This window comes from Mercurialis annua, linkage group LG8 (assembly GCF_937616625.2).
Source record: "Mercurialis annua linkage group LG8, ddMerAnnu1.2, whole genome shotgun sequence".
Taxonomy (NCBI): Eukaryota; Viridiplantae; Streptophyta; class Magnoliopsida; order Malpighiales; family Euphorbiaceae; genus Mercurialis; species Mercurialis annua.
In genome coordinates, this window is record NC_065577.1 from 2,505,466 (window position 1) to 2,519,843 (window position 14,378).

Sequence of the window (14,378 nt, forward strand, 5' to 3'; positions counted from 1 at the left end):
CCTCTTTAATTGATATTCAAACTCTGTTTAAGATGAAATTCGAATAACTCGAATTTAAACTAGATTTGGTCAGTTTTGAGTTGATTTCAAGTAATTTGCGAGTAGTCCAACTCATTTACACCCACGATTATATATGATTCCTGATGTGTAACTTGAAGGATAATTTTGGATCGGATAACTGATATAGTGGTGGTGATTTAAGAAGATCGTGTCCTTTATTCAACAAAATAAAGATTAAATTTGCACGTAATGAACTTAAGTTAGTGAAATTAATCCAAAAACTCAACTCTTGTACTTGTAGTCATTACAAAATACGCGCTTCCTTGATTTCAACCCAAAGTTACGTACAAACAGAAGAAAATTTAATTTTTTTTTCGTATAATGAACTTAGGTACATGCTGAACTTTTCTTTATTTAAGTTCATTTTGTTGGGTAGAGAACTTAAATAACAGAAAAGAAAATCGCGAAAAGCAAAAACAGAAAAAAAAAAACCATCAAAAATACATGTTTCGTACTGCCCAAGTCATCTCGATCTGAGTTTGAATATTAATTGAAGAGGCCCGTCAAACTCGCGAGTCTAAACGAGCGCAAATTTAGATGTATTCATCTTAGTTGATTGAATTTCATATTTTATAGAAAAAAAATTACATGCATTAAATGATAAATTTTTAATAATTTTTTTATTCAACTCGAGCTCAAGCTTGAGCTTGAATAGTTCAAATGTTGTCATTCGAGCTCAAGTTAGAGTTTGAGAATTTAAACTCATTCAAGTTCAAGCTCGAATTTGTATTACATATTCGAGTTCGAGCTTGATATAAGTCAGACTCGGCTTGTTTATACTTTTTACGCCTAATTCAAAGTTCAGCTTTTTATGAAAGTGATTTTTCCGTATTGTCTCTCTTGATTAAGTAGTCTAGTTTCGCAAGTAATTGATAGTTATTGATTATTTCTTCAAGTAATTTATAAATTCATTGCCTATAAATACCCATCAAATTAACATCTCAACATATTCTCATGCATCAACAAAATTTTAGAAACAAAATAAAAATAAAAATAGAAATGATACATTTCAAGTTTTCGCTCCCTCAATTTTATCTCATAATCATTTTAGCCTCATCATTCATTGCTTATTGCATTTATGCCCAAAACCTTCCACAAGACTATCTCATTGCCCATAACGAAGCTCGTAAAGCAGTTAATGTCGGAAACTTAACTTGGAACAATACCTTAGCAATGCACGCGTTGAATTACTCTAATCAACGCGTCGGTGATTGCAATGCTTTGCATTCCGGCGGGCCTTATGGAGAAAACATTGTATCAGACGTAGGGGATCTTACGGCTGCCGACGCAGTGAATAAGTGGCTCGATCAAAAAGGTTACTATGATTATAATTCAAATAATTGTACTTCGGGCCATATTTGTAACGAATATGTTCAAGTTGTTTGGCGAAATACGACTAATTTTGGATGTGCTAAGGTAAAATGTACTACTGGAGGAACTTTAGTTACTTGCAATTATGATCCACCAGGCAATATTGCTGGCCAAAAACCTTACTAAGTTTAAGTATATAGTTTTATTTAATCAGCCTTTATTTAAGGTTAGATACTTGAGTGGTACATAAACTCTTAGTATGTTTAAATTGGTACTTAGAAGTCGATTTACATTATATGATACCGTTGTCTTTGATTTTATTTCAGAAGAATTTATCTTAATAATTTTCGACCAAACTAATTTGATTTGGCAATCGGTTGAAGCTTTTTTTTTAAATATGTTATCATAGCCGCTATGTTGTTTAGAATGAAAGCTAATGAGGATATTTGAAGAATATGCTTTCATATTTACTTTGGTCGACAATATTAAAATAACTTTTCCTTAAATGAAAATTAAAGATCACTTACTAAAAATTATAGTAAATAAACTTTTGGTACCAATTAATATATGTAATGAAATGTAGGTACCATTCAGTATATATTGTATTTCTATTACAATGTAACTCTCACGTCCAATTATAATGTTTCAATAATTTATCTGCAGAAACAGTAGTATTTATATATACACACGAGTGCTATATAATCCATCATTTTAATTCACTTTTTATACCTGACGTGGCAATAAATGAGTGAAAATTTTAAAAGTTATTTTTGAGATATACAATTTAGAAGGAGAATTGGACGAATAAAATACCGCTACGTCAGAAAGGTTATAAGAAATAGGTTAAAATGGTGAATTATAAATATTGTTATCTACGATTTTGTTTGATAAATAAAAATTCAAGGAAATAAAGAATTAAATAATTTATAAACAGCAGGAATATAACACACACAGAACAGAAAAAACAGAATCACTCTAATCATGAAAAGAACTTGATCTCAACTGAGTCTTCTCTGATTGAACACAATTTCATTTCCGGCCCTCCAAATGCAACAGATAGCTGCACAAACCTTTGAGTTTTTTTTCCATCAAAGACTAAAACTTTCATTTGTTATAATAAAAATTACATGAACGGTTTCTCAACATATTGACTAAACTATTTTATAAAAGATGATGAGAGCTGTAAAAATACAGTCATCGGATAGGATTAAACTAACCATAAAAAATCATCCAAATACATTTATAAAACATATGATATATATAAAGCCAAAATAACTAGATCTGAAATTTAAGGACAATAATCAAGTTAAAAATATTTAAGTTTGTAAGTTAATTTTTTAGGTAGACGATTTCTTTCAAAAATTTCACATTTAGAGAGAAAGTAATCCATAAAAAAGATAATCTCATGACGAATAAATAGACTCAAAATAAAAAAAAAACAACAATAAACTTAATTATGTGATAGAATCGATTATTTTATGCGATTTATAAAAAAATTAAATTAAAAATTAATTATTTCACTTTAAAAAGTTTTTAATTATATTTTTTATATTTGACACATAATCTAAAGAAACTCACAATGCTTAAAAAGTAATAAATAAGACCATGGATGACATATAAATATGTTTTCAAATGGAACAGCTCAAATATGAAAATATAAAGGTTAATGCCCTAAAAAAACTATCCACCATTCATTTTTTTTCAATAACACTCTCACCTTATAAATATCTCAATAGCACTCTATTTTATATTTTTATGTTTCAATAACGCCTTAAAACATTAAATTGAACTCTTTTCATTTGGATAAAATTCAAAACAATTTTTTTATATTTATCATATATTCTAAATAATATTTAATATTACAAATACTACAAAAAACTCTCTTCTCCACATATTTAAAATTAATAATAAATAAAAATTTATTTAATAAAAATAATTAAATTCGGACCAATAGCCACTTCCCTCAGATCCATTACCGACTCTTTCGGAACCATTGCCGCCACGGTTCTTGAGAAAGAACAAATTGTTCTTCCTCAAGAACAACTGTTCTTGAGGAAGAGTTGTTCTTCTTCCTCAAGAACTCGTCCTCCATGGGAGGACGAGAACATCTCGTCTTCCCATGTGGAGAACGAGAAGCGGGTCCGAAGTGGCGGGTTGAGGAAAGATGCCGGAGAAGATGTAGGGGAGATAAATCTTAATATTTATTTTATTTTTTATTTAAATTAGTAGAAAACAGGGCTTGTTTGGATGTATTTTAAATTAAGGGATTTGTTTGTATTTGTTCAACTAGAAAAAAGTATAAAATGATCATTTCATTTAGTTGTTTTACAAACTTTAATTCTTATAATAATAAAATCATCTATTTTTTTTAATTTAGGATGCTATTGAAACGTAAAAGTATGAAATAGAATGCTATTGAGGTTTTTACAAGTTGAGGGTGTTATTGAAAAAAAATTGAAAGGTGCGTAATTTTTTAGAGTATTAGCTAAATATAAATACAATTGAAACTGAAAAGAAAAGATCAAATGACTAAAAAAGTCCAAACTTTTCATGAATATTTTAGAAAAGTTTAAACCTTTTAATTTTATCTAATTTGTTTTGAAATGCATGATTTCGTTTCAATTATATTCAACTACACAATTTTACTTTTATGGCGCTGATGTGTGCGCCACGTAGGCGCCACATGAGTAAAATTATATAGTTAGATATTATTGAAATAAAATCATGCGTTTTAAGACAAATTGGATAAATTTAAAAGATTTAAATTTTTATAAAATTTTCATAAAAAATTTGGCCTTTTTTTGGTTATTTGTCAAAAAAAAAAGAGCTTTCCACGAAGAGAAGTAATTGCACAATTCGTTTAAAATGTAAATGTTGACTCCTGACTGTTCTAATTATGCATTAACTTAACGCAACTTAAGGTGTAATTAACTTCCTTCTGTTTATTACTCACATAAATGCATTCTCTAATATATTTGCATTAATTCCCATGCCTTTAAAGAAAATATAACCCTTCTATAAACTGAGGAGGACATTGAAAATGTTATAAAATGACGGGTTAAATAACATTTTTTTTAACTAACGGTGTGCATCAATCTAAACTGATCAGTAACCTAATCGAGTTAAAACCATAAATAATCGAATACTTTTACTTATTGTAATTCTTTTAAAAAAATTTAGTTCCTTTCGGTTCTCAAATACAAAAAAGGAAACAGAAAAAAATTATTCAACTACATTATTTTCTTAAGAATAATATCGTTTTTTATGTGTTAAAATGATTAAAATGTTATATGCTATATTGATATTTAAAATATTACATGCGTTGAATATGATTAATCCTTAACATTTTTTTTTATTAAACTCAAGTTCAACCTCGAGTTTGAATAGTTCGGATGTTGTCATTAGAGCTCAAATTAGAGTTTGAGAATTTAAACTCATTCGAGTTTAAGTTTGAGTTTGTATAACATACTCGAGTTTGACCTTGGTATAGTTTAGACTCGGCTTGTTTATGCATCTTAGGCTTAATACAAATTTTGTTCTTTTATGATAGTGATTTTTCCGTATTATCTCTCTTGATTAAGTAGTCTAGTTTCTCAAGTAATTAACAAGTATATCTTATTTCTTCAAGAAATTTACAAATTCCTTGCCTATAAATACCCATCAAATTAACATCTCAACATATTCTCATCCATCAACAAAATTTTTGAAAAGAGGAAAAGAAAAAGAAATGACACATTTCAAGTTTTCACTCCCTCAATTTTATCTCATAATCATTTTAGCCTCATCATTCCTTGCTTATTGCATTTATGCACAAAACCTTCCACAAGACTATCTCATTGCCCATAACGAAGCTCGTAAAGCAGTTAATGTCGGAAACTTAACTTGGAACAACACCTTAGCAATGCACGCATTGAACTACTCTAATCAACGCATCGGTGATTGCAACGCTGTGCATTCCAGTGGGCCATACGGAGAAAACATAGTGTCGGACACCGGAGATCTTACGGCTACAGACGCAGTGGATGAGTGGCTCGATCAAAAAAGTTACTATGATTATAATTCAAATAATTGTACTTCGGGGCATCTTTGTAACGCATACATTCAAGTCGTTTGGCGAAATACGACTAGTTTCGGATGTGCTAAGGTAAAATGTACTACTGGAGGAACTTTAGTTACTTGCAATTATGATCCACCAGGCAATGTTGCTGGCCAAAAACCTTACTAAGTTTAAGTATATAGTTTTTATTTAATCAGCCTTTATTTAAGGTTAAATACTTGAGTGGTACAAAAACTCTTAGTATGTTTAAATTGGTACTTAAAAGTCGATTTACATTATATGATACCGTTGTCTTTGATTTTATTTCAGAAGAATTTATCTTAATAATTTTCGACTAAACTAATTTGATTTGGCAATCGCTTGAAGCATATTTTTTAAAGGCGATTTTTTATGTCATTTACTTTAGTCGACAATATTAAAATAAACTTTTCCTGAAATGAAAATTAAAGATCACTTACTAAAAGTTATAGTAAATAATCTTTTGGTACCAATTAATATATGTAATGAAATGTAGGTACCATTCAGTATATTGTATTTCTATTACAATTATGTAACTCTAAAGTCCAATTATAATGTTTCAACTAATAGAATTTATCTGCAGAAAGAGTAGTATTTCATTTCTGCACAAAACTTAAGCTTTCAAATTGGAAATTTTTTCACTTTGAAAAATTTTCAATTATGTTTTTTATTTTATATTTGACACATAATATAAAGAAGCTCACAATATTTAAAAAGTAATAAAATATAGAAAACAGCAAATTACCAACGGAAAAATCCCGATTTACCGACGGATTTCAGCCTTTTATCGACGGAAAACTGATTTACCGACGAATTTAAGCTTCTTAGCGACGGAAAAATTTGTTGCTAAAATGCTGTTTTCTAAACTATGAATGTTTTCAAGTGGAATAACTAAAAAATCTGAAAATATAAATACAATTGAAACTTAAAAAAATGAGTTTTCCACGAAGAGAAGTAATTGCACAATTCGTTTAAAATGTAAATGTTGGCTAGCTTCTGACTGTTTTAAATTTTAATTTATGTAAGTATGTTTTTGTTCTTGTGCATTAACATTTGCAGTTTAACGTGTAATTAACTTCCTTCTGTTTATTACTCACATAAATGCTCTAATTTATTTGCATTAATTCACATGCCTTGAAAGAAAATATTACCGATACTACTATAAACTGAAGATGGTATAAAATGATGAGTTAAATAGCATTTTCTTTAACTAAGGGTGTGCATCAATCTAAACTGACCAGTAATTTAATCGAGTTAAAACCAAAAATAATCGATTAGGTTTATTTATTATAATTCTTTTTTAAAAAATTAGTTTATTTCAGTTCTCAATTTAAAAAACAAAGAAAAAAAAATTGAACTACATTATTTTCTTAAGAATGATATCGTTTTTTTATGTGTTGATCAAATGATTAAAATGTTATATGCTATATTGATATTTAATTTGGATTCAACTTCTAAATTTAATACCAACGATAAGCGCTGGATAACAAACTGTCAAGGTCGTGGGTTCAATTCCTCCCACAAGCGCTCCCCCTCCTCCAATTATATATAAAAAAAAACTTCTAAATTTAATCTCTTAAAAATTTCTAATTTTACTATTTTTAAAAAGGCCTAATTACTTAAAAAAACTCCACCTTAAAACAATTTTTCGTTTATACCCTGACCTAGGAAAAAGTTCATTTATACCCTTTTTTAATTTTTCGTTTTCAATTGTACCCCAAAATTTTATTTTTTGACAATTTAATTAATTAAAGGATGAAAATATTAAAAATAATTAAATAAAATGGTTATATCATCTTTTTTCTATTTGAAAAAATACAAATAAGTTAAAAAATGAAGGATTATTTTAAACTTTTTTTAGATTAAAAAAAGTTCAATTTAGTGCTTTAGGGTAGAGTTGAAAACAAAAAATCAAAAAAAGGGTACAAATGAACTTTTTCCTAGGTCATGGTATAAACGAAAAAATATTACAAGGTGGAGGTTTTTTAAGTAATTAAGCCTTTTAAAAAATAATTCTTGTATTTGATTCAAAAATTAATCGGTTTTAATATCTTACTACTGAATCGACCATGCACACCTCTATATCTAACTAGGGAGTACATTCAGCTCAAATCAAGCTGAATTTGTTAATCGAACTAAATTGATTTATATACAATATTAACATATCAAAGCAAACTGGTTGGTTTGGTTAATTTTTACGATCCAATTGGATTTTTACAAAAACAAAACTTAAATTTTTAAACTTATAAAACATGTTTAAATCAAAAATCATTTTTAGCTAAACCAATCGATTTGTTTTAATCATCTAGTTTATTTTGATTATTTAATTTGGTTCGATTTCTGCAATACCCTTTAATATGACTCAATTAGCAATGAAGTCCTCTCTTTAAACCCCAAGTACCGGATGCCTATAAATACAAAATTGACATTTCAATCTTAAGCATCCAAAACCCAATATATTACTATTCTTATTTACAAATCAAGCCCTAAAAATGATACTACCTAAAATATCACTATCCCCCTTTTGCATAATTACCATAGCTTCACTCCTTCTCTCAAGCGCTCAAGACACTGACCAAGACTACATAAATTCCCATAACGAAGCACGAGTAGCCCTCGTAGGAGTCGGACTTAAAAATGTGAGTTGGAACGAGTCGGTAGCAGATTATGCACGAGATTATGCTAATCAACGTATCGACGATTGCAATCTCGTCCACTCGGGTGGACCTTACGGCGAAAATATTGCATGGGGAGGTGGCGAGCTTTCCGGGATTGAGGCGGTTAAAATGTGGGTCGATGAGAAGCCGTTTTATGACTACAATTCGAATTCTTGCGTTGATGGTGAGCAATGTGGGCATTATACTCAAATAATTTGGCGTGACTCAGTTTCTATAGGATGTGCTAAGGTTATTTGTAATAATGGAACAGGAACTTTTATTACTTGTAACTATTATCCTCCTGGTAATATCATTGGCCAGAAACCCTACTAAAATATTCTATGTTTTGGTTTATTGAAAAGGTTATATGGTGTGAAAATAAATTAATATTTTTTTGGGATCAAATGATGCGGTTTTTAAATTTAAATCCCGCTAGCAATTAGAGTGTATGTAAATGAAAATTCGTTAATATTCACGGTCAAAGAGAAAATGGAGGACCAAATTGTTGATTTTTTTTTAAAAGGGGCTAAAATGTTAGAAAAGGATAAATAAAGAGATATAGATGTGGACCATATTACTGTATTGTTCTTTATCTTGTAAAATCTTAAAATTCTAATAGAACACTTTTGTTATTTACATTATGAAATTGAGGGATCACATTGTTTTATCTTGAAACAATATGGATACAAATATGAATTAGGGTTAATTGCAAATTAAAATACCAATTTTATCCTGATTTGTAACTACAACATAAATTTTAAAATTTGACAATGTTAATAATCAAGTTTTATTTTTCGTCAAATTAGTATACCGAGTTAAAAAAAAAATACTGACGTGGATATTGTAAATTTATAATATCCAACCACGTGTTGTTGTATGATTGGTCGTTGTCGGCACATCCACTATTCTAATGAAAACGATATAAAACAAACTAATTATTAGTACCATATCTTCCCTAAAGCCGCCTCATATGTACTATATTTAATCGTGAGCATCTCAAAATATTCCCAAAGCATAATCTTTGTACGGGGAGAGTGGCCGAGTGGTCAAAAGCGGTTTGTAAATTTTTTATTGAAAACTTGAAAATTGATTAGTTTTAAAAAATTTGACGTACATTTTTTAAGAGTGAATACAAAATTAATCTTTAGACAATGAATTTTCGTCTAACTATAATACTAACATTTACATGAATTGTTCGTGACTGGTGTATAAAACGATTATATTCTCCACTGTGTGCGGGTGTGTAATTATGCGCTAAAAAAGTAAGCAAAAATCTCTCTTATATTCGGATTTTGTATATACATGGTGTATACAAATACAGATCCTTCGAATATAAAAAATATAGTAAAAGGGAGCCAATTATTATATTATGAAGAAAAGTTAAATAATATAAATGAGAAGTATTATAATAGTATATCAATTTGGAAATAATTTATTAAGTATTTTTATCAATAGTTATCTAGCAGAAGACTCTATTTTCGATATGGAAAAAAGTCAGAGTAAATTGCTATGAAGCCTCTCATTTATCATAATTTATACTTTATGTTCTCATGCTTAAAAATCAAATAATATGGTCATTTTTGTATATGTCAACAGTTTAGTCCCACCGTCAATTTTTAGCGTTAGTCGATAAAGTTAAAGGATTTAGGGGTAAATTAATTTTCAAACATGAGAAACGAAATCGTTGACAAAAATAAAGTGAGATAAAAACGTTGAAAAGAAAATGGGGATCATATAGATTCATTGACTCGGTCTACTAATACTAAAAATGGACATAATATAAAAAATTATATTTTTTGATTTTCAAATAAAAAAATTAAAGTATCAATTATGATAATTATGAGGTTCTTATAATAATTTGTTCCATATATGATATAAATATCTAGTGTATTCATATTCATATTTGCAATTTACTAGTGTTTAAATTGTTTCCATATTTGCAATTTACCAGTGAATTCATATTTCTTGTGAGTTTTTTTTTGGGGAGAGAGAGCGCTTGTGGGAGGAATCGAACCACGACCTAACAGTTTGCTGCCTAGCGTTTATACCATTTTAGATATAGCTCATTGGTTCTTGTGATTTTTTTTTATATATTCATATAGCTTCTTACAAATTAATGTACAAAAATAATATTTATAGCCATTTAAATTTCAAATAATATAATAACAATGTCTAATATAAATTTATAAAATTTACAATAAATTTGAAATAAAATAAATATATTTTGTTTGAATGGTACATCATAATTAAATGGCAAAATAAACTTTTTTTTTGTCAATCACTAAGGGCCTGTTTGGTTCAGTTGTTTCTTTTAGCTGATAGCTGTTGCTGATAGCTGTCAGCTGTTGGCTGGTAGCTGATAGACCATACGTGTTTGGTGAGATTTGATTAGCTGTTGCTGTTTATATATAAAATGACCGTAAAGGGCATAATTTTTATTTTTATTTATTAATTTATAAATATATTATATTATATAATATTCAATAAAAATATTAAAAATTATTTTTTTATAAGAAGGAACGTTTAGTTTAAACTTATTTAAATATTCTTTTTGATAAATTTATGATTTATTTTAAAAAATAATTAAATTATACTTTTATTAATATAAACAAAAAATATTAGATAATTTAAAAATGATTAGAGTATTTTAATATAATTTAAATAACTATATATATATATATATATATATATATATATTAAAACAATATATTCTGATAGGGGTAATTTTGTCTAACTAACTAAAAATATTGAAAAAGCTATCAGTTGTTGGCAAAAAGCTCTAAAATGGAGCTTTTCAAAAAGCAGCTGTTGGAGGTTCACAAAACTCCAAAAAGCTTTTAGAAAATTCTCACCAAACACTTTAGAGGAGTTTTTTAAAAAGTAAAAGCTAAAAACTCCACCCAAAAGCTGAACCAAACACCCACTAAAAAGGCAATGAATTGATAAAGCCTAAAAACAGGCAAAAATACATTCTGGACAAGCCAGATACACCAACCTGCATTACAGTAGGGAAACAAGCAAACACCAAAGCCTACTCTTTGCAAGGAACAAACCTGCTAGGCATACACATTGTTATACATTCTACAATTCACATCTATCTTAATCTTCCTGAAAATCTGATCGCTATTATAACATCTATAGGTCGTGTGTCTATTCATACATTACTTGAATGATTAAGACTCTTATGATAGAAGACAGTCTCATTTCTGGCGCACCAGACATGATACACAACAGCATTGAAGAACAATCTTCTGGTTTTAGCTCTTATAGATCTACCAGTGCATTTCCTGAAAAAATAGCTGACTTTCCTTCTCTAATTCATAGGCTCCCTGTCATAGCCAATTTCAGTCAACACTTTACTCCAAATATCATGGGAGAAAGGGCATATGAAGAACAAATGATCTACACTTTCTGAACACTGGTTGCACATAGCACAAGTATTATTAGTTATCACATTCCAGGACAACATGTTGTCCTTAGTATTCAGTCTGTTGTTTATAGCCAGCCAAGTAATGAAGGAATGCCTTCGAATATTGCCTGTATACCAAACAATAGGACATCAGGGGACTCTTCTACCATCAGGACTCAACTTCTTCCTCAAACTCTTAATAGTAAATTTACCATTTGTTTGAGCATTCCAGGATATCTTATCAACACAGTCAGTATTGACTTTGTAATATTCTCTAATATAGTCCCAACCAATCCGAGCCATGGAGGGACCATCGGTTATTTCTCCAAAGATCATTCACACAAGCATTTTTATGCACATCGGCATCCCTAACATTAATGTCAGGAAATCTCTCAACCATACTAATGTCAGGAAATCTTTCAACCATACTCTTACCCTCCATCCAAGGGTCATACCAAAAGGAGAAAAGTTTACCATTGCCTAATTTGTAGTCAAAAAAGGCTTAATATACTGTCTTACGTTGAAGAGGTTTCTCCAGCTCCAGGAGCTATCATAGGGTTTGGTTAAGCCCCAAAAACTCAGCTTTTTCAGCTTGTTTGCAATTACCCATTTGGTCCAGAGAGTTGGCTTTAAATTGACTAGCCCCTAAATATTTATAGCTAGAGCAGCTATATTCCAAGTTTTAATAGCTTTAACTTCTAGCCCCCCAGAACCTTTTCCCTCACAGACTTTAAACTAGCAGACTAGGGCCCCTTTTTTGCTAGTGTCACAACCATGCCTAAAAATCTTCTACACGATGCTTCAACACCATTAACAACAGAAGCAAGAAGTTTGAACACAGCACTCCAGTAAATGTGCATACTAAGAAGCACATAATTAATCATTTGAAGATGCCTGCATAGGATAAGTACTTACTGGCCCATTGATTAATTCTAGTAGTGATCCTGTTAATAAGACTATCACAATAGTCTTTAGACAAGTTGGAGGAGATTAAGGGGATGCCTAAATATTTAATGGATAAAACACCTTCCTAAAACTCTAAGATGCTAATACTCTGATTCCTAGTATAACTATTAGTCCCATTGAAGAAAACTGAACTTTTAGTTTTATTAGGAATGAGACTTGAACAGTTAACAAAAAAAGTAAGGCCTTTTTTTAGTAATGGTGACAGACTGGATATCACTACTACGGAATTAAAATAAGTCATCAGCAAAAAATAGTTGGGACAACTTGATATTCTTAAACCCCTTATGGTACCTAAAACCATTCCCATCAGCAGTGTCCCTACACATTGTCCTTATAAAATACTCTATGCAAAATACAAAAAGTAATAGGGAAAGGGGATCCCCTTGTCTTAACCCTCTACCTCCTGCTAGACTTGTTCACGGGCCGGGCTCAGGCTGGGTTTAGACGGGCTTGATTTTTTTAAGGTAAGCCCAAGCCCGCCCAAGTCCGGTTCGACCTTTAAATATATTATCCAAACCCGGTTCTAATGTATTATTTTTACGGGTTCGGGCCGGGCTTAGGCGGGCTTATGTTGTTTTTTAAAATATTAGAAGTCCGAGCCTGCCCATAAAAAATCGGCTTTTTTCGGACTCCTGCTCGGGCCCTAAAAGGACGGACCTAGACGGACAGGCCTAGATACCCAGTCCATGAACATGTCTCCCTCCTGCAAAGAAACCAATTGACTCCCCATTCACCATAATGGAATAATGCACTGATCTAATACAAGTCATCACAAGTATTATGAACTTATTAGACAATCTGAGCCCTAAAATGACAAAATAAACTTATCCACTCATAGTTTTAATTTTTATCTAATATACCATAATATTTAAATTTTACCAGTTTGATTCATCATTTTTTTCATCATTGCCAAATATATTTATATCTCATTTTGAACTGATAATATTATTTGTCTGTATGTATAAAATTTATCTTATGTGGTGTATACAATTTTGTGTCATGTCGGCTCCAAATAAGTTGTGGATAAAAATAGTAATTATTTAAAAGATGATGGATCAAATTATATAACATGATTTAAAAATTATAGTATATTTGATAAAAATGTTAAAATTGTGGATTAATAAATTTATTTTGCTTAATTTAATTAATTTATTACCATTATTACATCAGGTAATTATATTATTTAATATTAAACATATACAAGGTCACATATTATGAAAAATGATATCTGTTTTCATGAGAGAATATCATGTGACGATCTTATAATTGTTTAGATCTATTTTCTTATCTATACTTTTTTATTTTTTTAAATAAATTAATTTATTTTATAGAATTATATAATAACTATCTTCAGTTACATATTTTCTGATATAATTTATCTCTTGAAAATCTCTCGCACTTCATATGTCTTCATCACCACATGCTAAATCAAGGTAATTTCAGTTAATCATGTTATCTGCAGATTAAATCTATCACATTATAACATATTATTAAAATAGTGGCACTATTATAATATTATTATTTAAATGTGTAAAAAGTAGCAAATACCTATGATAGTGCCATTATTTTATTGACGTGTTATAATACGATAGGTTAGTTTACGAATAACATGGTAGACTCAGTTTAACTAAAAATTTCTCAAAAAACAATAAATAATCACATAATATTGGTATTAAAAATGTGGTGGCGGCCCACTGGCGGCTGCGATTTTTTTTAAATCCGGCTGCAAATTTTAATTGACAGTTAATTAACGTTTATCAATATTTTATTAACATGAACGTCATGAGATTGTATAATGCTACTTTTCTGCTACCTAGTTGAAGTATATATAATTCAAGTGTGAATAAACAGTTTATCAATTTGAATTTCTTATTTATTTTTTTCACTTAATAAACTCCAA

At 29.5% G+C, this 14,378-nt stretch overlaps 3 protein-coding genes across 3 annotated transcripts; all 3 read left to right on the top strand.

The window, feature by feature from the left end:
* The first annotated feature begins 1,031 nt into the window (after positions 1-1,031).
* LOC126661221 (pathogenesis-related protein 1B-like) lies at positions 1,032-1,557 on the top strand. The gene has a single exon (XM_050355038.2). The coding sequence runs from the start codon at positions 1,060-1,062 to the stop codon at positions 1,555-1,557; it is 498 nt and encodes a 165-aa protein (XP_050210995.2). The 5' UTR covers positions 1,032-1,059.
* A 3,541-nt stretch (positions 1,558-5,098) lies between these two features.
* Positions 5,099-5,655, top strand: LOC130014920 (pathogenesis-related protein 1B-like). Its single transcript, XM_056103981.1, has one exon. The coding sequence runs from the start codon at positions 5,099-5,101 to the stop codon at positions 5,594-5,596; it is 498 nt and encodes a 165-aa protein (XP_055959956.1). The 3' UTR covers positions 5,597-5,655.
* Positions 5,656-7,932: 2,277 nt separating this feature from the next.
* On the top strand, positions 7,933-8,436 carry LOC126661222 (pathogenesis-related protein 1-like). Its single transcript, XM_050355039.2, has one exon. It carries the CDS (start codon positions 7,939-7,941, stop codon positions 8,434-8,436), a length of 498 nt encoding a protein of 165 aa, XP_050210996.1. The 5' UTR covers positions 7,933-7,938.
* The last annotated feature ends 5,942 nt before the right edge of the window (positions 8,437-14,378 follow it).